At 42.7% G+C, this 27378-nt stretch overlaps 1 protein-coding gene across 1 annotated transcript in view; it reads left to right on the forward strand.

Moving 5' to 3' along the window:
* The window catches only part of LOC137518831 (acetyl-coenzyme A synthetase, cytoplasmic-like), a 106214-nt gene extending 79102 nt beyond the window's left edge, over positions 1-27112 (forward strand). The window contains exons 12-18 of the mRNA XM_068237191.1: positions 1981-2037; positions 7642-7722; positions 9315-9423; positions 9518-9586; positions 11782-11958; positions 22440-22514; positions 24620-27112. Coding sequence (XP_068093292.1) covers positions 1981-2037; positions 7642-7722; positions 9315-9423; positions 9518-9586; positions 11782-11958; positions 22440-22514; positions 24620-24747 — 696 coding nt within the window. The 3' untranslated portion in view covers positions 24748-27112. The remainder of the gene's footprint in view (positions 1-1980; positions 2038-7641; positions 7723-9314; positions 9424-9517; positions 9587-11781; positions 11959-22439; positions 22515-24619) is intronic.
* The last annotated feature ends 266 nt before the right edge of the window (positions 27113-27378 follow it).

The raw sequence follows: 27378 nt of genomic DNA on the forward strand, positions 1-27378 counted from the left end.
GCAGAGGCGAATTGATATATTGGAGTTGTTAAGAAATTCCATCTGTAAACCTTGCAAGTCTCCTATATATCCTATTATAAGCACAGCAACTGACTATATAACGTTACATATTAAACGCATATAGCTTTTTATCATTTTTATTATTATTACTGTGTGTTTATAGTGTGGACATCTTACACAACACATTACAGAAGTCATGTATCTATAGTCATGTCACTAAAGCCTCATACACACATACGAGGACTGGCACCCATAGCAATCGGGACTCGAGTCCTTGGACGACAGTTCAGGGCTGAGAGCTGTACAGTTCTGTTGTTCTGTTGCTATGGAAGGGGGGTGAGGTGGGCCAATGTGGGAGCCTGAAAAGCTCACTGGCTCAGTGCAGTTCACTGATTAGGGCTCTTTTACACTTAATGCGTAGATACTGTGTGTGTTAGTATGCCTTGCATTTTCTTTCTCCATAGCAATGCATTGTGAAAAAGCGTTCAGTTAAAACGCGTATAGAAGAGCCATAGGAAAACATGGGCATTACTTTGAAAAGCAGTTGTCCTTTCAGTTATAACTGAGAGCAACTAATTAAAGGACCACTAGTGCGAAAAAAGAAGGCAGTTAAGATCTGACAGAACCAACAGATTTTTGGGCCAGTCCATCTCCTCATGGGGGATTCTCAGGGTTTTCTTTGTTTTCAACAGCATTTCCTGAACAGCAGTTGCAAAGTTTAACTGACAAAATAGTGTGCAAGTGAGTAGGTAAGCTGGATAGTATCTTACTATTTTGGCTGTTAAAGGGACTCCGAGGAGTGCCCGTATTTAAAAGAATACATTTACCTGGGGCTTCTTCCAGCTCACTGTAGGCGGCGAGGTCCCCCGGCGTCCTCCTGGCTCCTCTCCTTCAGTCTCCGCCGGCCCCCGTTTCTGGCGACACCCAGGCCGGGTCAGGCCGGCTCTTCCTGGTTAATGACGCAATGCGTCATTACGGCGTCCGGCTTGACAGGTCTGCGCATGCGCGGGTTTTTTCCACGCATGCGCAGACCTTTCATGCCAGCCGACGTGAATGGGCGACCGATTCGAAATTCTTAATCTGCGACCATTTAGGGATGGATTTGTACTTTTCTAACTGTAGTGCAGCTCTAGAAATTCACGCTAAACTGCCACTATTAAGTAGGATTCAAGAAGCTTCTTATTATACAGAACAGTTCTCCCTGCTGGTTAGAACTGTTTTAAGGTGGCCACTAATGATTCAATCTTTTTTATCCAATGTTACCACATCTATGATGTAGAAGGGTAAACGGAGTGAATATATTGAATGGATAATGTAAGCAGTCCCTTATTGTAAGCTCGCAAGGGCAGGGACCTCCTCCTAGTGTTTCTCATACTGCTGTAACATAACACATATGCACATGTACCAACTACACATCAACAATGTATGTATTTGTATTTCTACTATTCAATGTCATGACTGTACAGTGTCTTGTAGTTCTTATGTATATTTGTTCCCCATTATTTGTTTGTACTATGTACAGCAGTACGGAAGATGTTGGCGCTATATAAATAAAAAATAATAATTACATAGAAATTGTAAGATTGGATGAAAAAGATTGGATCATTAGTGGCCACCATAAGAAGAAAAAGCTCTGATAAATCTGGCCCAGTATGTCTTATCTGATAGGGTAGAAGGAAAGTTTTCACTGTAGTTCCACTTCAAATGAGAAGATTACCATGTTTTCAGGAAACTGATATTTGTTTTTAAAAGGGAGTAAAGATGACCACCTCTGTACTTTTTTTTTTTTTTTTCCTCTCTAAAGGATTTCTGAAATATTTTATGGTTGCTAAGTTGTATATTGTGAAGTACACTGCTTATTTTATTGTAACTCATTGGAAATTGCTCGTATGTGTTTTCCGTCTTCCACACTTAAGATTGTTTACATCGCTGTTTACCCAAGTCAAACAACTATAAATCATTTCTATTCATCTGTTTTAGGGAGGTCATGTGATAACGCCTCTGCCAGCTGCCACCCCACTGAAGCCTGGATCAGCTGTAAGTAGCAATGAGCCGTGCAAAGGCTCTGAGTTCAATTCTCTCATATTCTCAAACGTACTGATAAGTTAGTTGATTTCCCAGGCCCAATCTAGATTGTGCTGGGCTCCTTTTGGGCTGGTGCACACTACAAGAGCTTTTTAAATGCTAGAGATTTTAAAAGCTCTTGCTAATGCAATGCTATGGGGGATTTTTATAAAACCACATCGTTCCAGTGTGAACACACACATAGGGTTACATTAGCAAGAGCTTAAACCACAAAGCGCTTAGAAAAGCTCTTGTAGTGTGCACCAGCCTTTAAAGGACAACCGAGGTGACATGTGACATGATGAGATAGACATGTGTATGTATAGTGCCAAGCACACAAATTACTAGGCTGTGCTCCTTTTTTTTTTTTTTTCTTTCTCTGCCTGAAAAAGTTAAACACTAGGGGCTTGATTCACTAACCAGTGCTAACTCAGTTAGCAAGTGTTAAGGCTTTGCACGTGCAAACTAGGATGCTAAGTAGTTTGCATGGCAAAGCTGTTGCTGTTTGCGTGCTATTTTAACAGTGCCATACGCGAACGCCATACGGTCCATTCGCTTGCAAAATCAGCCGCTTTGCTTGCAAAGTATGCTTATAACGTACTTTGCACGCAAAGCAGCGGATTTTGCATGCGAACCGCTGCGCGCAAAACTTTGTTTTACGCGTGCAACCTCTTACATGCATATTAGCGCATGAAGAGGCAGTTTGCACGTGCTAAGGGGCTTTTCACTGGCGTGCTAACACTTGGCACGATTTTGAGAATCAAGCCCCAGGTATGCAAGTGGCAGTCTCTGCCCGGGTCAGTCTGGGTCAGACTATAGCATAACCCTCAATGATAAGTAATTACATAAAACCCTTTTCTGTCAGTAAATGGCTTCTGAGAGCAGGAAAGAGATTAAAAAAAAAAAAAAAAGGTCAATAATTCATAGGATTGAAGGTGTCATTTAGCAGAGACAATGAAACAGTAAAAACTAGCTTTAGATAAAAAATAAAACTGTGGGAAATCTAAAAAAGTCATTTTTAGGCGACTGAGGAAAGATGCAATTCTTTTTCTCATCAGTTTATTTTCACCTCAGATGCCCTTGAAGGAACAATGAGGGACGTGACTTGACTTGTTTAGTGTACTTATATAGAACATTACACAACATGTCGATTCTGTATAATTACAGGACCTGTTTTCAGCTTGCTAGGTATAACAATTTAAAGTCCAACTTGTGGGCCCATATCATACAGGAATTAGCTGATGGATGCATTAAACCTGTATAATGACTACTGTAATATTATATTTTTCACCCTATTGTGTATATTACACTTTTATAGCATATAACACAGAAATAAAGTTAAGAGGTAATATTGGTCTTAAGTTAATCATACTCTGCTTTTTATTACTTCTTCACTTGGTAGGAGCCCAAAAGGTATTGTACCTGATGATAAAAACATAACATGGTTTATTCATTAACATTTGAAAGGGATGCAACACCAGGAGAGTAAATGACTGCCAGGTATTGCTCCTTAGCTCTAGCGTGATTCACTGTCAGCACGTGCGTTTTCTGATATCTCATTAGGTGCTCTAAAGGTAGCCATACATCTAGCCATGATGGGCAGATTCAACCAACAGAAAAATCTCGAATTAGAGAGAGATCTGTTGGTTGCCCATACACCGGCAGGCTGATTCGATTTCAGCATGAAATCTCTTTGGAATCATCCGAGCCTGCCGCAACCGCCACGTTACCATAATGTGAACAAGGCCTTACAGCACATTTATACATTATAAATCGCCAACGCTATCGCAAGCGCTGAGTGATTATAGAGCTTTTTTAAAGCGCTATTCCCTTTGCGCTTTTTTCTAAGCCCTTTTGCTCAGCGATGATTTTTTTTTATTTCACTTCCTGACGACAGTCAGGAAGTTAAAGGGATACTGTAGGGGGGTCAGGGGAAAATGAGTTGAACTTACCCGGGGCTTCTAACGGTCCGCCGCAGACATCCTGTGTTGGCGCAGCCACTCACCGATGCTCCGGCCCCGCCTCCGGTTCACTTCTGGAATTTCAGACTTTAAAGTTTGAAAACCACTGCACCTGCGTTGCCGTGTCCTCACTCCTGCTGATGTCATCAAGAGCGCACAGCGCAGGCCCAGTATGGTCTGTATCTGCGCAGTACACTCCTGGTGACATCAGCAGGAGTGAGGACATGGCAACGCAGGCGCAGTGGTTTTCTGACTTTAAAGTCAGAAATTCCAGAAGTGAACTGGAGGCGGGGCCAGAGCATCGGTGAGTGGCTGCGCGGGCACAGGATGTCTGCGGGGGACCATTAGAAGCCCCGGGTAAGTTCAGCTCATTTTCCCCTGACCCCCCCCCCCCCCCTTACAGTATCCCTTTAACTCTTGTACCCGGAAATGAATAAATACAATGTATCTATTCATAGAAGTGCTCGGGAAATCGCTATACAAAGCGCATTATCGAGTGCTTTGCGATTTCCCTATACCTTCCATTGAGCCAAGGTGCTCAGAAAATGGTACAGGCAGCGCATTTGCGACTTCGATGGAATCGAAATGCTTACATGCCAACACTGTCATAGGAAATCATTGCACAAGCGCTATTGGGGTGATTTCTAAAATCGCCAGCGATTAAAATGCCCCGCAAATGCTCATAGTGTGAATTAGCCCTAAGTGTGCGTTTATACATTACCTGTCCTGTGTCGTGGTGCCGTCCGGTTTCCACTGCTCTTCTATCAGCCGCATACACGCTGCTGGCGTAGTGCATGCTTGAAGCCAAGTATGCGGCTAATAGAAGAGCGGCAGAAGAAGGATGGGCACCGTGAAACAGGACAGGTAATGTATAAATGCACACGTACAGCACATTTTATACATTGTTGGAATGGCGCCGGTGGTTTCGTCACTCGTCCCGATATCGCTCGCCGTTACTGCCGCGCACCTGATTGAGCTAGTCGGCCCTACATCTTGCAGCATGTCCGACCAAATGCACTTGCTGGCACTGATTTTCATTGGATTCCGATTATAATAATCGAATTGGATGGTCGATCGGCCGCCAAGTCGTCTGATGTATGGCCACCTTAAGCGCAGTAAGATATTGCAGGTGACAGTTGTTGTCTAACATACTGCACTTCTGCTTTAACAGGCAACAGAGGGTCAGCAATAAAGCAATTTGAAATGTTAAGACGATATACAGTCAGGTCCATAAATATTTGAACATGGACACAATTCTAACATTTTTGGCTCTATACACAACCACAATGGATTTGAAATGAAACAAACATAATGTGCTTTAAAGGGAACCTAAACTGAGAAGGATGTGGATTTTTCCATTTAGAATAATACCAGTTGCCTGACTCTTCTGCTGATCCTATGTCTCTAATACTTTTAGCCACAGCCCCTGAACAAGCATTGCAGAGCAGGTGAAGTCAGACTGGAATAGCTGCATGCTTGTTTCAGGTGTGTGATTCAGCCAGTACTGCAGCTAAAGAGATCAGCTGGACTGACAAGCAACTGGTATTGTTTAAAAGGAAACATTCATATCCCTCTCCGTTAAGGTCCCCTTCAACTGCAGAATGCCAGCTTTAATTTGAGGGTATTTACATCCAAATCAGGTGAACAAAGTAGGATTTACAAAAGTTTGCATATGTGCCTCCCACTTGTTAAGGGTCCAATAGTAATGGGGCAAAATAATAATCATAAATCAAACTTTCACTTTGTAATACTTGGTTGCAAATCCTTTGCAGTCAATTACAGCCTGAAATCTGGAATGCATAGACATCACCAGACGCTGGATTTCATCCCTTGTTATGCTCTGCCAGGCCTCTACTGCAACGGTCTTCAGTTCCTGATTGATCTTGGGGCATTTTCCCTTGAGTTTTGTCTTCGGCAAGTGAAATGCATGCTCAGTCAGATTCAGGTCAGATGATTGACTTGGCCATTGCATCACATTCCACTTCTTTCCCTTCAAAAATTCTTTGGTTGCTTTTGCAGTATGCTTTGGGTCATTGTCCATCTGCATTGTGAAGTACCATTCTGAAGCATTTGGCTGAATATGGGCAGATAATATTGCCCAAACCCCTTCTAAATTCATCTTGCTGCTATTGTCAGCAGTTACATCATCATTAAATACAAGAAGGCAGCCATACATGCCCACGCCATGACACTACCGCCACCATGCTTCAATGATAAGATGGTATGCTTAGGATCATGAGCAGTTCCTATCCTTCTCCATTCTCTACTCTTCCCAACACTCTGGTCTCCCACAATGCACTGGGCATAGAATTCAACATAATAAACAGCCTAGGCTAAGCCTCAGTGGGAGAGTGGGGCTACACACCAATATGCAGCAATATATAGCTATAGGAAGTGTAGTAGTCTAATGCTGAAACCAGAGTATTTAATATAAAAGTGAGTATTCTAAATAATTAATTGCATTCTGCTACATGTCATTACATTTCCTCTTTTAGGTAATAGAGAAGTTTGTTAATTAGTTCAGGCTGCACTGGAGGAGCAGCAATGAGACAACTACCAAAACAGGAAAGATAAAATGAGTGGAGGCCAATTACCTTTTTCCTCCTCATCTTGGCTATAGTCAGTGTCACAACAGGTAGCATAAGGCAATACCTGGACTCCACAGAGATTGCTAAACCTCCAGGATGGCACACCCAGTATGTGCCATTTCCAGAAGGTTTGCTGTGTTTCCCAGCACAGTGTCAAGGGCATGGAGGAAGTTCCAGGAGACAGCAGGATCAGTGTTAGGTAGTGTGTTATGAAGTCTGAGTAGATATAAAGTAAGGAGAGTGGGTGAAGACAATAGGAAAGGACTCCAACATGCATATATTTTAAAAAAGTTGCACACTAATTTAGGTGAAACTTTAAATAACAATAACGGTAAATAACAGTTTGGGTGGAACGTTAAATAACAATAACCATAACAAAAACAGTAAATAATTTAATTGCAATATTACATTATCATTAAATGTACCGATAGTCTACAACCTGACTATAACATAACCTCTTCTACTCTCACACAGAACTCTCCCCTGGTGGTGCCTAATCCTAAGACCCCCCTGTTGGTGCCTAACCCTAAGACCCCTCTGCTGGTGCCTAACCCTAAGACCCCCCTGGTGTTGCCTAACCTTAAGACCCCCAGATCCCTTCTAACAATATTACAATATAATCACAGCCGCCCACTAAATAGCATAGCCACTATCAATATTATGGTACAACAATTGTTGTATGGTACAACAATTGCACCCATTTTTGGCCATGCATTTATTAACTGCTCCTTCCAGCACATGTTAAGTGATGTATGCTGTCCTATCTACACATCTTTCAGTTTGCAGAGATGTACATAACTAGTGCAGTGCAAGCAATTCTTTATAATATGTAAAACTTCCCGGGGCATATTGAAGGAAAAGGGCACAGAACTGTTAATAACATGACAGTAACTTCTAATTTATGTAAGGCAGTTTGGTACCTTATTGAGGTTGCATTCCCTAATTTAGGTTCTCTAAGCCTTCCTGTGGAATAGAGTTCTTTATGTTTTGGTTTGTGTAAAGCTCTCTTCAAATAATCTGTTTTGCAGACCTTTCCATTTTTCGGGGTGGTACCCGCGGTTCTGAATGAGCATGGAGAGGAGCTGGAGGGTGAAGCTGAGGGCTATTTGGTATGTTCTAGAAGTAGATTCTAAGTTGTGTATCCTCAAAATTCACCAATGTCTGACAGACAACATTTACTACTGTACAGTGTGTACAATACACTAGGTTAAAGCACATCTATTGAGAAGACCTACTTCAGATAAATGTGACATTAACCGCATCTTGAAGCGATGGACATGCTATGTTTCTACAGTTACATGTTTCCATAGCAGAGTCCTGTTGTTTTTTTTTCTTTGTTTGTTTTTTTGGTGCAAGATGTTGTTCAAATGTCCATTTCAGATTTTCCTGTATATTTGTGGACTTTTATAAACAGAATGGCTCTTGGGTATATATAATATATAATTTAAAATTATACCATTTTATTATAAAAGTGTGTGTGTGTGTGTGTGTGTGTGTGTGTGTGTGTGTGTGTGTGTGTGTGTGTGTATATATATATATATATATATATATATATATATATATATATATATATATATATATATATATATATATATATATATATATATATATATATATATATATATATATATATTTTATGAAGTAAGGTCAGTTTTGCATAATCACTTGTCTCCAACATTTAAGTTTATTATTTATTAGTTGATGAATTAATGTGTTTGCAATTTTGCACATTTAAAGAGAATCTGTATTGTTAAAATCGCACAAAAGTAAACATACCAGTGCGTTAGGGGACATCTCCTATTACCCTCTGTCACAATTTCGCCGCTCCTCGCCGCATTAAAAGTGGTTAAAAACCGTTTTAAAAAGTTTGTTTATAAACAAACAAAATGGCCACCAAAACAGGAAGTAGGTTGATGTACAGTATGTCCACACATAGAAAATACATCCATACACAAGCAGGCTGTATACAGCCTTCCTTTTGAATCTCAAGAGATCATTTGTGTGTTTCTTTCCCCCTGCAGCTCTCATGCACTGAAGTTTCAGGCTGCTTCTTTCTTCCTGCAAACAGCTTTGCCTTTGTCTGTAATTCCTCAGTATGTGAAAGCCCAGCCAGCTCAGAGGACAATTTATCTAGCTTGTAAAAGATAAGAGAGAAGCTGTCCTAATCTAAATACACAGGCAGTGTGCAGAGAGGGGCCTGGAGGGGGGAGATGCATCACAGAACCACAACACTGAAGAACTTGGCAGCCTTCCAGACACAGGCTGACAAGTCTGACAAGAGAGAGATACATTGATTTATTACAGAGATGGTGATAGTAAAACGTGCTGCAGTTAGCCAGAACACATTAGAATAGCTTTTGGAACTTGTAGGATGATAAAAAACAGGATGCAATTTTTGTTACGGAGTCTCTTTAAGCTTTAGTAATAACTTAATGTCTCACACAGCCCTCGGGAGTACATGATAAGACAAACAGGATTATACTGTGTAGTAAATGCACAGATAGTTATTTAGTTTTGATATTTGGCCATGTAATTTCTCATGACTGTCAATTATGCTGAACTTTTTTGTGTCCCTCTCTGCCCAAACATGAATTAAAAACTTATACCGGTAACTGCTTATGATATAATAAGTTAACTGCTTATACTTGCTATAATTATACCTGAAATTAAAGACTCAAGACTTTACCCGTTTATATGTTAGGTCTTCAAGCAGCCATGGCCATCCATAATGAGGACTGTATATGGCAACCATGAGCGCTTTGAGAATACGTACTTCAGAAAGTTTCCAGGATATTATGTGGCTGGAGATGGTAAGAGGTTCCTGACAAATAAGTCAGTTATTATACTCATAAAGCAATCTGTAAGCAAAATACTCATCTCACACCTTGTTCTCTGGTTTGTCAGGATGCAGAAGAGATAAAGATGGTTACATCTGGATTACAGGCCGAATAGATGATATGTTAAATGTTTCAGGTATGCAATATAATATTCTGTTACCTTTAAAGGCATACTATTCTTGCTGTTGATGTGCATAAAGTGAACATGATAAAGATGTCATACAAGGAGCTGTCAGTCAATTGGTGGCTTCAATGTTTAGTGATTTCCCATACATCATGGAGGACAGGTTAGGAAGGTGTGTGCCAAGGACTCCTCAACCAACCAACCTAGCAACTGGTACTGTGAGCAAGTGTCAGAAGGACATGAAACAGATGTTCATTTGGCCAGTTCATCCCCTGGCAACCATCTGCCTTACCTGTCTTCCACAGTGTTTGTGACAGCTCTTATTGCTGCACAATAAAACCATCGCTGGCCTAAAGGCTCGTACACCCGTCCAACAAAAGCGCACAACCAATCCCACAACATGACCGAATGCACAACCAAGCGATTGCACAACTTTTATTTTCGGTGCACCAGGCAACTGAACAACCAACTTATTTGCATACTTCGCACGCAAGCGGAACAACGGACTGGCCGCATTCAAAACAAGTACAAGTCGCTCAAACGACATCATCTGCACGATATCAGTCTAGTCCTCTAGTCGTTTGTCACTCGTTCACATGCCCAACTATAATGCAATAGACCAAGTTTGGTTGATGATTGGGCACAAAAGTTCCACGTTTGTACGAGCCTTAATAGTATTTGTTTGCCTTATTTTGTGAATGTTTAATACCATTTTTAGCAAACATTTTTGACTAGGCACACTCCAGGTAATACACACAATGCAATTTTCTGACAGGTTTACTGTCAGATTGACTATTTCCAATATGTCCGATCTGACTTGCAATCGATTTTCTGATCATTTTACCATAATAGTGTATAGAAAATCGATTGGAAAATCGTTTGGAAATCGTCGATCTGACAGTAAATCTAACAACACAACTGATACAAAATAATACACACAAATATATCTTTGCAAAAGAGATTAAAACATAACATTTATTCTGCCCACTAAAAACCATTAGGCCAGAAACCCACTGGGAGCGCTTTGTAAGCGCGAGTGATTTGAAAAAGCTCTTGGTAATGCAATGCTATGGGGGTTTTTTATAAAATCACATCACTCAAGTGGGATCACACCCATAGCATTACATTAGCTAGAGCTTTTCAAATCACAAAGCGCTCAGAAAAGCTCTCCTAGTGGGTTTCAGGCCTCAGCCTGTAAAAATACTGTTTCCATATACAGACTGGGGAAGGGAGAAAGGAAGTCAGGGGTACTATCTAAAGTGCTCAGCATGCTACAGCCTGTTAATATAGCCGTGAGGCTATGACATGGTTTTTTCCATATCTATTGTACTTATTATATTTATGCCGTCCTTCCCACCATCCCTTCACCACCTGGCATCGCAGGTCAGATATATCGTGCAGATTGTATTTATGGAACTGTCTTGTATTATGGACATGGTGGTGGTCTGAATAAAGCCTTTAAAGGAACAGTGTCCAGACTAACTATTTTGCACTAAGTTGTATCCACGTGTTTTTCTGCCATTTGGTCGGCTGCATGCCCCTTAGCTATCCCAAATCCACACCATACAAGTGGTCTGGGGTGAGAAAGTGAATTGTATATGTTTGCCTTGATACGTGCGGCCCTAGCCCTCCATCTCCATCTACTGGGTGCCAAGTAAGTCTTTCTCAAGTGTACAATTTATTATATTTATGTAGCACACTGAGCACTTTGCACTTTAGATAGTACCCCTGACGAAGACCCTAATTATTAGGGGGTAAAACATGTAGGTTTATAGGCGGGGTGTTGTATTTGATTATCAACTCTATCTGGGTAATAGGGAGAACCTATGTAGTGAGCTAAACTCATTGGCTTCATTCACAAGGCTCTGTGTTCTCCTTTCTCCCTCCCCAAATCTGTATATGGAAACAGCATTTTTACAGGCTAATTGTTTTTAGTGGTCAGAATAAAAATTATGTCTTAATTATACTTATTAAAAGTTATGTCTTCTTTTTGCAAAGGTATAGATGTGTGTGTACTGATAGTAAATCTGTCAGAAAATTGCATTGTGTGTATCTAGCATTAGGTTTCTTTGTTTGAAAGATGTACATTTAAATTTGAAGATATTTCCTTATATTGCTGCAAAATCCAGTATTATTTAGTAGTGTGTGCCGGTTAGTGTTTGTTTCTGATTTTTGCATTACAAGTAAACCTGAGATGTGTCTTGCAGGCCACTTGCTGAGCACTGCTGAGGTTGAGTCTGCACTGGCAGAGCATCCGGCAGTTGCAGAGGCTGCAGTAGTGAGCCGGCCACACACTGTGAAAGGAGAATGCCTGTACTGCTTTGTCATTCTGAAAGATGGGAAGAAGTTTACAGAAGTTGTTGCAGAAGAACTCAAAAAACAAGGTAAACTAAAGTTATGTTGCTAGTGTGATTATTGTGTTTACTTTAGCACAGAGCCATGTTCTAACCATGCTGCCTATTTGTTAAACATATACATAAAGGTAAGCAATCATCTTTAAAGTATTAGGCCCCTTACCCACATAACATGACTGCCGTCGTGTTTTCAGGACTGCAATGCAACGCAATTCGAGGGGACATCAGAAGTGCTTAGACTGCACTGTCTGATGTCCACGGTTAATTGCAATGCACGGTTTCCAACTGGAATACGCAAACACATTGTACTGAATTGTACTGATTGGAATCGTAATCATTGTCGAAAATCTGAACGGAAGTGCATTGCATTGGTACTCTTGTTTTCCGGTGCGTTTGGGTGGGGAAGGAACCTTAGTGTGTTTGTGCGTGTTGTGCACTATGGTGTTGCAATAAGGGAGGGTGCAACCAGGGTCCCTGAATCTGAGGGGCCCACATGGAGCCCTCCTACTGGCGTTGCATTAGCTCTTTATTGGTGCTTTAGTAGCAACGATCACCTCTATACATGTTTTGACTATAAGTAATATTTAACAAGCCATTCTATTTACATTTCTGCTTACATAGTGGCTGTCGTTGGAGACCCGGTTTTGGTGGTATGCAATTATTATGCATACAGTTCTGAGGAAAGGCAGAGTAACATTTTGTACTATAGACCAAGGTTCGGTAGCTTCACCACTGGTTGTGACCATCTTAATGTAAATGAAGCTCTGATTAATAATGCTAATAATTAAAAGTGCTATATACCTGCATTGCTTTTTTAGGCTTTGTTTTAATTTGTATGGATATCAATCCTGTTAATCCTATAATGACTCCACACTGGCTGTGGCTAGGCATTTAGAAATTTTGAAAATGGGTTGGGTAATTGTAATGATCCGCTCAGCTGGCTGCACAGGCAGACAGCTGTTTGACCATTCCTCTAGTCTGTGGGCTGCAGGTCTCTGGAAGAGAGACCTGTCTTTCCTTTGCAAATTTCTGATCTGCTCTGCTGCAGAGGAATTTGCATACATTGGTTATGCAAATCACCCAGGTAACTCCTTTGTAGGCTGGTAGTATAAAGAGCTATGTTTCCCAGAGTTCTTTGCTGGTCATTCCTTCATGGTTTGTTGAAACACTCCTAGAGTGTCAGCCCTGCTATTGCTTGTTAAAGTTATCTTAGAGTAATTCTTGGGACTGCACTAGGCAGCTTCCCTAGTGCAGTTAGCTTGCTATCTGTTTTGTCTGTATTGCCTCTCTGTTGCGATTGTCCTGTCACCAACGGTGGTTGTCAGAAAATCGTTCTGTCTGTCTGGGGGTGCTAACCAGAGCAGTGGTCGCTACTGGTAGCCCCTTCTGTTAATCTGTCTGTCTTGTTTGGATCGCACTAGCCTCTAGCGGTAGCTGCTGTGGATCCTTCTGATCTTTGTTCTTGGAGTGTAAGCTGGAGCAGCGGTTGCTACCGGCTACCTCATCTGTCAGTCGTGTTTGGATCACACTAGCCTCTAGCGGTAGCGGCTGTGGATCCTTCTGATCTTTGTTCTTGGAGTGTAAGCTAGAGCAGCGGTTGCTCCCTGCTATCTCATCTGTCTGTCGTGCTTGGATCGCACTAGCCCCTAGCGGTAGCGGCTGTGGATCCTTCTGATCTGCTTTCTTGTCCCTGTACCCGGATCGCACTCGCTCTGGCGGAAAGAGCAGTGGATCTTCCCTAGCCTGTTCCTGAACTCGTATCGCACTTGCTCTGACGGAAAGAGCAGTGGATCTTTCCTCTCGTATTCCTGTTCTCCGTTTGTCTGTCTTGTCTGATACGAACGCTTGCTGTAGGCTCGGTGAGGTAACCGTTAAGCAAGCGCTCGCGTTCTTTGTTTCGTGTTTGTCTGTCTGTGGTTAGTTAGGCGTGCTTGTCTCTGTTGCGCTTAACGTGCGGAGATCGCGTGTAAACGCGTTTGCTGTTGCGAATGAGTGCGGTGTTCGCGTTTAGCTAGCGTTTGTTATTTTCGTTATTTTCTCATTGTTGTTTTCTGTGCCTTTGCTACTCTTGTGTTCTGATCTGTCTTGTGTCATTTCTGGCGATCGCCTCTCTCGCGATCGCGTTCATACTTTGTTTCTGCGAATGTGTGTTCACCGTCGCTGGGTGGCGACTAGATTGGGGAACACACATTTAGTCTTTCTCTATGCTCTTCTCGTTAAGGGCTGTTCAGCCCCGCATTGTCTTAGATCTGTACAATTCCCATCTGGCATTTGTGGCCGTGCAGAGGCTGTGCTCGTCTGCACTCCACAGTGCCATCTGTCGGTGGGAATTGCCCTCTGCTGGTGCATTGCACCTAGCCTGGGTTCACCTAATTATACGCGTGTGGAGGGTTTTCGTTGTGTCAGTGCGCATCTTGTGCGCTGACCACGAAAACTATACCGCAAACGTTACAGTAACACCAATAGTAGAATATAGGTTAGGTAATGTTACCCATATTCTAATATTGCCTTACCAAATACATCAGGCGACTTGGCGGCCGATCGACCATTTGATTCAATTATTATTATCGAATTGGATAAAAATCTGTGCCGCCAAGTGAATGCCTGACCGACAATGCGACCAATTTCAGTCCCGAAACGCGCATGCTGCAAGATGGGTTGGGCCAACTTGCTCGATCGGGTGCACTGAGGTAGCGGTCTGCAATTTCGGGATGATTGACGAATGCGACGAACACCACCCCCGCCTGAGGCCCCCCGCCCCCGCACTGTCCCTCCCTAATGTTAAATGTTCCCCCTAGTGCCCATTGCAAGTGATGCATTACCTGTCAGCGGGCTCCGCTGCTTTCGGGATTCCTCGATTCTGCATACACGCACGCCCCATGTGGTTGCCTAGTAAGGGCAGCATGTGGGATGTCAGGCGTCACTCACATGGCCACGCTACTAGGCAACCACGTGGCATGCGTGTATGGAGAATCCCGGAAGCAGCGGAGGCCACGGACAGGTAAGGTATCACTTGCACTGGGCATCGGGGGAACATTTAACATTAGGGGGACAGCGTTGATGCTGCATCACAAGGCCGATTCCAGATCGATTTCAACATGAAATAGATCAGGAATCGGCCTGCAGTGTATGGGCAGCTACCAGAACTCTCTCTTATCAGATTTGATTAAGAGAGAGATTTGTCTCTTGGTCGAATCTGCCCATCATCGCTAGGTGCATGGCTACCTTAACCTTCCACTACTTATGCCTAACACTAAGGCCCTGTTCACACTGGTGGGAAAAAACAGCTCCAATGTTAAACTATGGATCTGTTCACATTGGTCTGTTAGAACGGATCCGTTCCACACGATGAGCTGAACGGACCACACATTTGGTGCTGCAGCAATTGTTCCAGACTGCTGAGCCCAGCGAAATGGAAGCTGAAGCCCTGCATTGGGGGCAATGAGAAAATGGAACGTTTCTTCGCACTAGTGAAGAAATGGACCGTTCTAGCCAGCAAATCTTCTTTTGGTGATGGGGGACTGGGGGTAATATGGGGAAACAAAATGGAAGCAGCTGAACAACAACGGAGTGAAGACTGATCCGATCGACCGGTAATCAGGTCAGTTTATACGGATCTGTTTGCCACTTAAAGGAATACTTAAGTCTAAAAAAAAAATATTTACTCACCCGGGGCATCCCTCAGCCCCCTGAAGTCTGGATGGTGCCCTCGCAGCCCCGCTCCGATCGTCCTGTCCCCGCCGGCGGCCACTTCCGGGTTCGGCGACCGCCGCCGACAGGCTGGGAATGCGAGTATTTTCCGCGTTCCCAGCCGCTATACCACCCTCTATGCTAGCCAAACTCAAAATAGTGCTGGAGACATCGGTGACGGTTTATAGAGTTTAGCCACTACGTAGCTGAACTCTAAATAGCTGGCAAAGGTCTGTCAGTGGCACCCGGGGTTGGCTATTATGTAGCTAGATCCCAGATATCTCCAGAGGGGTTCAGTTACCAGTGCATAGAGTTTGGTGGACCAGCGTATAACATATACGCTATTGCAGCATAGAGGGTGATATAGCGGCTGGGAACGCGGAAAATCACTCGCGTTCCCAGCCTGTCGGCGGCGGTCGCCGAACCCGGAAGTAGCCGCCGGCGGGGACAGGACGATGAGAGCGGGGCTGCGAGGGCACCATCCAGCTTCAAGGGGCTGAGGGATTCCCCGGGTGAGTAAATATCATTTTTTTTTTTTTTTTTTTAGACTTAAGTATTCCTTTAATTGCCAGTGTGAACTGGGCCTAAACCACCCACCTACTCTTTACACTAAGAGCCAATGGACTCTATTCACAAAACTTCAAAAACGACTTATCACCTAATTAATAAAAATAACCTTTCAGCACATTTACAAGCAAAATAATCACACAAAGAAAGTTGTTCCTGATTAACTTCATTTCAATATTAATTTTCTTAACTTAATTGTAATATGTTTTTGCTCTTTGGGAGCTTAAAAAAGTAACATAGATGAGGTGAAAATAGAGTAAAACCAGTGAAAAAGCTTTGTGAATCATCCCCAATGTGGGGTTCGGTTACATAATAGTACCCTAGGTGTCCAGTTCATTAACCCTGTGCTGGTCCACCAAACTCTATGCACTGGTAACTGAACCCCTCTGGAGATATCTGGGAACTAGCTACATAATAGCCAACCCCGGGTGCCACTGACAGACCTCTGCCAGCTATTTAGAGTTCAGCTACGTAGTGGCCAAACTCTATAAACCGTCACCGATGTCTCCAGCACTATTTTGAGTTTGGCTACATTGTAGCCGAACTCTGTGCCCCACCGTTCCATCCCCTCCAATGATAAGCAGAGTTGAGCTGCATAATAGCCAAACTCCGAAACCCAAATTGTCCAGTTGGCATCATTATAGTTGACATGTACATTGCGGTCTCTGGGGCAACCACATTGCCAGGTTTCAAGCAGTCTTCAGTGTATAGACCTTTCAATAATTTTGCCCGAGATCCTAGAATGACACTATGGACAATGAGTGCCATACAAACGCATCGCTCAGGTATAGTTGTGCAACCTGCACTGTTTCTGTTTACTTACATTTATTAAAAACCATTATATACACTGCTCTACGTTCAGACAAAGGTAGTTTATAACCACCGGTGCGCTATTGTAATAGGTCACTGTGTCCCATAATAAATGCAAAAGAAAATACAACAGCGCTGCCAGCCTGCCATTCACAGTATAGCAGAACCCAGGCTCTCATGCTGCAATCAGTAATAGTCTCTCAGCGATACTGCAATAATATCCAGAGATCCCACACAGCAACTTCACTCTGTACTAAAGTTTATGATCAGACTCACCAGATCCTTTGACTCTTAGATAGAGCCAAATCTCACTGCGAAGGGTTTGAGCCCCCTTCCCGGCTGTCTGGCCGTCTCCCTGCAGTCACACTGTGTCTTGCACCAAGACAGGAACTTCCTCTTCCTGCAGTCACACTGTGTCTTGCACCAAGACAGGAACTTCCTCTTCCTGCAGTCACACTGTGTCTTGCACAAAACAGAAGCTTCCTCTTCCTGTGTACTTTGTGTTCCCCCACTATAGAGGAACACTAATACGTTCCTTTAATAACAATAGTACCTCAAATAAACATAATACTTTTCATAGTGCAATACTGTTTAATAAAATAAACATAAGATTTAAAAGCACCCACAAACATCAGGTGATTTCAATAGTACAGAGTTTTGACCGGGCTCTTCCCCGTGCTCCGCTTCGGATCAGCGCTCAGAAAGATTTCGGCCCTCTAATGCAATCAAACTTCCCTGTGGTTTGTGGCTCAGCCTCCTCGCACGTAGCTCCGCCCAACGCGTTTCGTACATCAATACTCATCAGGGGCATGGAGTTACGTGCGTGTTGTGTGTCTCTCTCTCTCTATCTATCTATCTATCTATATATATATATATATATATATATATATATATATACAGTACCTACACTATCTATTGTTTGTCTCGAACTCCCTCATGCAGCCGGACATAGGTCCTTCTGGCAGCCCAGGGAAAGAGCCTAATCATTACATTATGAATATAAAAGTATAAGTATAAATCACAGATTAAAAAGTATAAAATAAATACAATTTATATCATCCAGCAGCATAAAGGTCAACATTAATACGGATATATGCCAATTTTCAAGTTCATATGCCAGTTCTACTGCACATCCTAATCATCACTGATGAAACTATTGATGTCTATCTCTATGTTTAGACTTACTGGTGTCAAGGATTTCATCATAAACATCCACTTGATTTCTTTTTGAGCCATATCCCTTATCTTGTTCACCACAGTCCATGGATATCTCCTCTTTTTTAAAATACAAAACCTCATTTGCTTAGGGTTTCACCCATGGCGTTGTTTAAAATGAGCTGATACGCTATGCCCCTCATATCCTTTAATAATTTTACCTATGTGCTCAGATATTCTCTATTTAAGAGTTCTTCCTTTTCTCCTGACATACTGTTTACCACACGTACACCACAACATGTAAATCACATGCGTGGTGCAACATGTGGAAAAATCGTGGAGCCTGAAGCCTGAAATTCTGCCCATTCACATGGGAGGTTACCTCCCTATATCTCCCAGAGGTCGCCTCAGTGCATCCCTTACATCTTCTGCGGGGATGGAAGCCTAATCCCCATGGATTATTTTGTTGTTGTACTGGGGGGGGAGGGTCCACGCATCTAGGTGCCAGTTGCTTCAAACAGTTGCTTCAAATTTGTTGCCTTACTATATATAAAACTTGGATTATCAGGTAAATTAGGGCCCAAAACCGTATCCTCTTTCAAAACCGGCCAGTACTTTCGAAAGATCTGCTGTACCCCTGTATACTGGACGTTAAACTGGGTAAGGAACGCAAATTGTCTCATGGGGTCTAGATTGCCACCATCATTATTGTTACTCCAAAATGTATCCCTGTCCATTTCTTTGACCTGCCCAATGTGTGCATTGATATGCTCTCTATTGTATCATTTTTCAACAAACCTGTCTCCCAATACCTGTACTTGTTCAAGATAATCATCCACCCTCGAACCGTTCCTCTGCAGCCTCATCATTTGGCCCTTGGGGACTGCTCCAATCCAGCTAGGGTGGTGACAACTTGTCACAGGTATAAACCCGTTTCTATCAGTTGGTTTGAAATAGTGTGTAATACATCCCCTTCTCTCAATATTTCCAAGTCAATTCAGTGGATCTTATTTCTATCAGATTCTGCACTTAATTCAATGTTTAGAGTGTTCTCACTCAAAAGGTCATATAATCATTAAAACTGTCTCGATCTACCTCCCAAAAGATTATCAGGTCGTCTATATATGGACGCCAGAGGGCGACCTTTGCACTCATATTATTAGTCAATACTTGTTCCTCCCATCTGGACATGAAAATATTTACTTACGTTTATTGAAAAGTATTTCGAAGAAGTACAAACATTCAAACTGTTTGCCAACATGGCAGCATTTGAAAAAGACCTATAAGACAGGAATTTGTAGGTCAGGTATGGCATGTCTCAATACAATGTTGCAAAATAGTGACATTGAAATTATGTCTTTATAAACATACATTGATGAAAAGTAAGGGCCCGTTTCCACTATTACGGTTTCCGCCGCAAATCCGCAGAGTTTCCCCACAGGCAAATCGCATTGGGAAACTCTGCCATAGGGTATAACGGCGGCGCCAGTGATTCGGCCGGAACACCCCCGCAGAATTCGCAGTGGAGGCTGCGATTCTCATAGCCGTGCATGGCACCCGCTCAGTGCCGGCATGCGTCTGCGAGACGCACGCCGCACAAGTGGAAACGAGCCCTAAGAGTTCAAATAACCTCTCCTATAGAATCATTGTTAATTATTGAAGAGAGGAGGGCGGCTTCAGGGAATCCTTCATCTTTGGCCCTGGGTTACCACAACCGTGCTATAGTTAACAAAATACATTTTTGTTTATCTAGGTAAGTATAAACGCTTAAGCAAGTGAAAGAGCTCTACCTAAAAGGTCATTCAGACTTCGGTATGTGATCCAGTCTTCCCATTTAGAGATTAATTTATCTTGGGAATCATCTAGGGTGTATGCTATTTTCCATGAGCAGGATTTGGTCAATTCTAGTGAGTAGGAGATCGAAATTAATGGTGAGCTGCTTCCAGTGAAAGGCAACCAACCATTGAGTGGCACCAATTATTACATTTACTAATGGTCTGAGGTGTTTCAATACTTGTTTTGGGGCTAAAAATAATAGGGCATTTAACATGTTAAATTTAATCTAAATTTTTAAGACTTCTTTGATTAGATCCGCCATCTTTTGCCATTTGTCTACTGCCACTTGGCCCTCCCAAAATGTGTGTTTGATGGTCCCATTAGAGTTACAGCCTCGAAAGCATAATGAAGATAATGGAGGAAACATTTTTTTCACCTTGTCCGGGGTATAATACCAGCTAGTGGTAATTTGTATGTAGTTTCTTTGATAAAATTAGATTTTAGAGCTTTTAGCTACCGTATATTACGAAAGATACTAGACCATTGCTGATCTGAAATTGGAGAGCCCCAATCAGTCTCCCAATCTTGCATATTTTTAGGTCTCTCCTGTATAGAGGAGTCCTGTAGATGAAAATAAATTCTCGAAATGACCCCAAATTCAGTGTGTGGATGCAAACATATTTGTTCATAAAAGGTGCCAATACGTTCAGGGGGGCTCAGAGTTGACGCCGAAAGGAAATATCGAATCTGTGCGCATTGAAAGATTTCAGATTGTGGAATGGATCGGTTATAGACAAAAAGTGAAAATGGGATAAATGTGTTAATTAGCCAGAACTTCCTTGCTATAACTAGGTTATTATCATTCAACCATTTAAATGTTTCAGTGGTATGTAGGGCTGGTAAATAGTTTGGGTTACCAACATAGGAAAAAAAAAGGGGTCTTCACTGAGGCCAGAGAAAACCGACTCCGTATGGTTTTCCAAAGAAGCAGATGTTGCCAAACAATCTTATTTAGGTGGGAGACGGGTTGGGGTATAAGGACTGGATTCCACATAAGGCCAATAAAGGAGTAAGGCAAAATAGAGTCTTGTTCAAAATGTACCCATAGAGGGGGAGATGTAATATTATGCCAGTGAGACATCTGAGCAAGTCTAGCTGCGAAATAATAATGCCAGATCTGTGGGACTGCCAAACCTGCATATTTTGGTCTATAAAGGATTCTATTATGTATCCTAGGGCGTATGTTATGCCAAATGAATTTATTGAACAGGGTTTGGAAAGGAAGAATTTTTGATTTAGGGATAAATAGTGGGAGTGCTCTAAAAATAAATAACTTGGGAAGAAACACCATTTTCACAGCGATTATTCTACCTAACCAGGAGATGGGTATCAAAGACCATTCCTTAATAAGAGCTCTAAATTTGTTAAGTAGAGGGGATAAGTTTTGCTCGAGAAGAGGGAATAGAGAAGGGGTGGGGGTGATTCCTAGATAGCCTGCACGGTTTCTTTGGAGAATGGAGAAGTCAACAGGGCAGCGCACAATGGAGTGACGCGCACAATGGAGTGACATCTGGTGGCAGGTGTAAGCGGAAGAACCGTGCACTTGCTTGTTAGTGTTGAGATCTTTTACTAAGCTTTGTTGTGAGAACAATGCGTTTGCTCATGCCCATGTGTTTTTAATAGGGAATTTTTACCATTGTTTGGAGATAGCAACTAGCTAAGATTTTGGGATTTGTCTCCTACAAAGTGTATGAAAATATAAACTTTACTCAACATGTTTAGAATACAGAGTATGAGTAGGCATGACTTTTTATATTTAGAATCAGAATCAATTTTATTTCGCCAAGTAAGTTTGCACCTACAAGGAATTTGTCTTGGCAGTTGCTTAACAAACACAAACACAAACAAAAACAATACAAGGGCAGACAGTGTGTATATTACAAGTCAAGGACATTATAAGTATAGTGGCAGTAAGCAGTGTGAGAATTGTTCATTTACAGTTCTGTGCTGATTACTATCAAGTCCTAGCAGCTCTAACGTGGTTCAGCATTAAGTATGGCTACCGCTTGAGGAAAAAAGCTGTTCCTGTGTCTGGAGGTTTTGGTAGCGATTGACCGGAATCTTACTCCTGAAGGCATGCGCTGGAAGATGGAGTGAGCTGGGTGAGAGGGGTCAGAGGCAATTTTGGTTGCTCTTTTTCTGCACCTGCTAGCGTAAAGTTCCTGCAGGGAAGGTAAGCTACAGCCAATTATCCTTTCCGCTGTTCGGATGATGCGCTGCAGCCTCCCCTTTTCTAATGCTGAGCAGGAGCTGAACCATACAGTCATAGATGATGTTATGGTGGATTCAATAATTGCAGTGTAGAACTGCACCATTAAATTTTGAGGTAGGCCAAACTTTTTCAGCTGCCGTAGATGGTACATCCTCTGTTGCGCTTTCTTGACAATAGTGACCGTATTGTTAATAATCATTATTAATCATCGTAATAATCATTTAATATTCTAACTTTACAGTACGTGAAAAGATTGGACCAATAGCAACACCAGATTTCATACAGAATGCCCCTGGACTGCCAAAGACACGATCAGGTAAACAATTTACATTTTATGAATGTCACCATGGTTGTGGCTGAAAGTCATTTGCTTATACGTATGTTAAATGTCTCAACTGACATAGATTTGTAGTGTTCTTAGATGCAGTGTCAGAGACTGCAATCATGCTTTACACCTGCTTTCCTCCACCTGTTGCTCGAATAATACTGCATATATGAAGACCCTCCGTTAGCCGTGTTGTTGAATAACTGAGAGTTAGCAATACACTGGACATACCGTAATTTGGTCTTCCTTCCTGTTCTCGAACTCGCACTACTATAACAATATTATGCAATACAACAGAGCCGGATTGGCTGACAGTACAATCCTCTCCCAGAGTTGATGCTCATAGAGAGACAGGATAAGATACTTGTACTATTTAGTACTAAATATGCATTTATTGAGTTAACTGGAGTAAACCAATATCTTTTATTATTTACTTGCAGTTCACTTTTAAAGGCTGGTATGACAGATGTTTGCATGTAACTTTAAACATAATTTCAGCATTTGGGGTTGGTTTGTCTGCCTTTGAGCTCATTACTTCTGCCATCTGGTCTCAGTGTTAGTGTGAGTGTTCCGGACAGGGCCGGCCCGCCCATGAGGCGGGGTGAAACTTTTGCCTCAGGCGGCACTTCTGGGGGGGCGGCACCCGCCCGTCCATGTGTGTGGGGGGCCGCCCGAGCTGGAGGGGATAGCGGGCAGGAAGGGGGTATTGGGCCTAGTGGCGGGGAGGGGGGTCGGATCCCCCCCCCTCCCTCGCCTGGGTCCCCCGTCCTCCGCTCCCCTCCAGCTTTAAAAAGGTCCGTGCTGTGGCTGCAGCTATTCGTAAGAGGCAACGGGCGGGGATTACTCACCTCTTCCTCGTTCCAGGCCAGCGTGCGCTCCACTGACGTCACTTCCTGCTACTCCACAGGAAGTGACGTCAGTGGAGCGCACGCTGGCCTGGAACGAGGAAGAGGTGAGTAATCCCCGCCTGTTGCCTCTTACGAATAGCTGCAGCCACAGCACGGACCTTTTTAAAGCTGGAGGGGAGCGGAGGACGGGGGACCCAGGCGAGGGAGGGGGGGGTCCGACCCCCCTCCCCGCCGCTAGGCCCAATACCCCCTTCCTGCCCGCTATCCCCTCCAGCTCGGGCGGCCCCCCACAACAACGGCTTGGGGGGGGGGGGGGGGGGGGCGGCGATTTCTTTAAAAATTGCCTCAGGCGGCAAAAAGTCTAGGGCCGGGCCTGGTTCCGGATCATGGCATAATGTCCACTGAGCTTCTAGAAGCTCTTCTACATCACCACCCCAACTTGGCCTCGAGTTCGGCTATCGCTGGCCGAGAACATCATTCTCCCTACTTACCCTGCCTGCCGCCTGACATCACTCGTGTGCCACATAGCAACAGATGATGTCAATGGCCTAGAGGCAAGCGATGCGTCTGTTCAGCGCCGGTGCTGTGTCCGATCGTGCTGCTGCCTTTGATTTGAGCTGCTGCGCATGCACAGTACAATGCTGTATTGTGAGATTTCCTAGTAGTTTATGCTGCAGGCTCCGCAGCCACGCCTCCTACACTCCCCAAATTTTGACGGCCAGTACCCGAGATAGATCAAACAATCCTTACTCGGGAGCCAGCAGGGTTTGGGGGCTGCAATTTGGGGACTGTAGAAGGTGTGGCTGTGGAGATATTTGATGTAATTCATTAAAATTTCCCACTGATCATGCGCATAACCCACTACAGAAGGCAGCTTCCAGGCAGCACAATCGGACACAGCACCGCACTAATGTCTCAAGTAATAATCCCTCCCTGGCGACCATTCTTTTTACATGTGTACGAGGCTTAGGGTTCTGACTCCTTATACACTTAATCAATTGCTCTCAGTTATAACTGAAAGAAAACTGATTGTCAAAGTAATGCCCATGTTTTCCTATGGCTCAGTTCCCACTATACATGTTGTAACTTAAAGCTTTTTCATAATGCACTGCTATGGGGAAAATGCATATTAACGCATACCAACGTAGTAAAGTTGTGAATTTCTGATTCTTGCATTGATTATTCACTTTATCAACTAGCCTTTATTGAAAACTTTTTTTGTTTTGACATTGTGATGTTTTTCCACAGGTAAAATAATGCGGAGGGTCCTTAGACAGATTGCCCGGAATGAGAAGGATTTGGGGGACATATCTACCCTGGCAGACCCCAGCATAGTGGAAGTCCTGTTTAGCCAGCGATGTGAGGCTGCAGCATGAGAGCGCTTACAGTTTTTACTGCTGTAGACAATACTCTATTTTTAGTGGACTTTGCACAATTCTTTATGAATCTATTTTAAACATTCTTCCACATGAAGATCCTTCTAGATCAGAATCCGTCTACATGAAGAAACGTCCGGATGTGTCTTCAATGTGTTTTTATTATGAGATCAGCCCCTCGCCAGACTATACAGCTTCCATTGTTTTATGCTAGCTGATGCTGGCTGGACATGGCAATGGAAATTACATATAACATTTCTGTTCAGATTTATTGACAGATGTGTTCTGCACTTGTGCAGCGATGTGTTGATTTTTTTTTTTATTTTTTTTTTAAGCTATACTTTTAATGAGTAAATGTTTTATTTCGTCCAAGTAGCAAACTGACAGTGGTGAATGGGCTGATTTGAAAGACTGTTGCTTAGAAAATATGGAGAAGAATCAGAGCAGCAGCTCAGAGCAACCAATGAGGTTTTATCTTGGAGTAGGTTTTACATGCAGCAGGTAAAGTGATCGGTTGCTATTGGTAACGCCTCCTGCATTAATATTTGTGTGTTATACTGCTATTCTTCAAGATGGCTCAAAGTGCAGTGATGTGCAGATAACTAGATTCCATTCTTCACTGTAGTCTAATGAAACATGACCGCTGATTGGTCACTAAAGAGGACTGCTGATTGGTGACTGTGGTTTACCCTGTTTTTTTCTGATCCTATTGTCTTATATGGACCCTCTGACCTTAAAACAACATATAAATGTTAAGTGTCTTCAATGTTACATGGTTGGAGAATGAATCCGTCACAGTCCTTGTTTTTTAGGGTCGTTTTGGAATAGGTCAGACAATGTAATTAGTTGATACTGGCTGGTCAACATTCTGCTTAAAGTGTAACTGTCGTGCATAAAATAAAAAATCAATTCTTTATTTTTATCTGGTAAACAAGTAATAAGGATGCTTACCAGGCAATCCAAAAGTTAAAATCGCTAATACTTTTCTTGTTGATAAATAATTCCCCAGTTCTTATTCGGTACACACAAAATTTGGTTCTGTTTTGCTGCTCTACATCCCCTCAGACTTAACTAATGCAGCCTGATTGGCTGAAGCCTCTTTCCCTCCTGATTTCCCCTCCCACACCTCTGTTCCCCTCTGATTGGTCAGTATTTCTCATGCTGAGACAATGCACTTTCTATAGTGGAGGGCGGCAATGCATACACAATCAGGCAGAGGAGAGTAAGGGAGGAAATTACATCAGGAATGGCTTCAAAATAGCCACACTTAAAATGGGAAATGCTAAGGATTTTTTTTTTTTTGGCTGTACAAAAATCACTAAATCAAAACGTGGACAGTGCAATACATATGTTATGTAAGTAGACCAACTATTTATCTACTTATATATGTTTTGTTTTTCTGAGATAGTATGGCTGACAGCTCCTCCTTAAATGCTTCTTGTACAGATAAGAAAGAGAAGACCCTACTGAAGTAAGCATAGGATGAGTTAGTAATTAAAAGACAAAGCAATACTTTCACTTCTGCCAACTATATTCCCAGCAGTACCATTTGAAAACCTTTCAAAATTAAAAAAAAAAAAAAATGGGTCAGAAAATTCAGCAATACGGATGTAAAGCTGCTTTCCAGGCATTCTTCTTAGAAATTCTGCAATAATAGTGCAAATGGGTCATGCTGCCCTACACTTTGGAAATCCTTGCCACATCCAATCAGGTCATCTCCATCCCTGGATACATTTAAGTCCAAAATGAAAAGCCACATGTCTAGCGATTACAAACGCCTGACTATTTCCTCTGTAACACAGTCCACCTGCAGCCATGTATTGATTTGAGACATATCTATGCACTTTGAGTCCTATTGGAGAAAAGCGCTGTACAAATGTTATTGTACATTGTATATGTATAGTGATTACATGACTGCTGTGCAATTCTCCCTTCCCAGGAATGGAGACCTGGCATTGCATTGCTGGTTCATGAAACCGTGCCTCTCCCTTCCTTATGGTGTAGCTTATGGAAGGTGGAGGGGTGCAGACAGTCAAGAACTATAAATACTTAAAGGGATGCTTATAATTTTGACTTGCATTCAAATGCAATGCACATTTTATGTAGCTTGGGATTGAGTCAATATAAACATCCAAAATTGCAGTTGGCTAATTTCCAAGCTGCATGCAATTTGCATTAACTTTGTATGCAGTAAGATAGAATTATAATCTTGCTGACCATCTGTACCATTGACTCATACTGGGCTGAAAGTCATCTGGCAGGTTGGAGATAACTGCGATGGAGAGCAGAGGTCACATGTCCACTGCTCTAAGGATTTTAGAAGGATATTCAAGAGGATATCCATCCTAAAATAGAAAATCCTGCAGCACTGCTGTAATGAAAAGTTATATTTACCTGCGGTGTCTTGTCCCACTAAGCCATCCCGAAGTCTCCGCGTCACTCCACTTCTGGTGCCTGTCACCCGCCTCCCCTCTCTCCCCTGAGAAAAAAAACGCCAGACTATTTGCTGCAATAATTAGCTTGGCATTTTTCTCCGGGGAGAGAGGGGAGGCGGGGCCAGGCACCAGAAGTGGAGTGATGCGGGGTCTTCGGGATGGCTTAGTGGGACAAGACACCGCAGGTAAATATAAC

The sequence above is a fragment of the Hyperolius riggenbachi genome, chromosome 5, assembly GCF_040937935.1.
Source record: "Hyperolius riggenbachi isolate aHypRig1 chromosome 5, aHypRig1.pri, whole genome shotgun sequence".
Classification (NCBI taxonomy): domain Eukaryota; kingdom Metazoa; phylum Chordata; class Amphibia; order Anura; family Hyperoliidae; genus Hyperolius; species Hyperolius riggenbachi.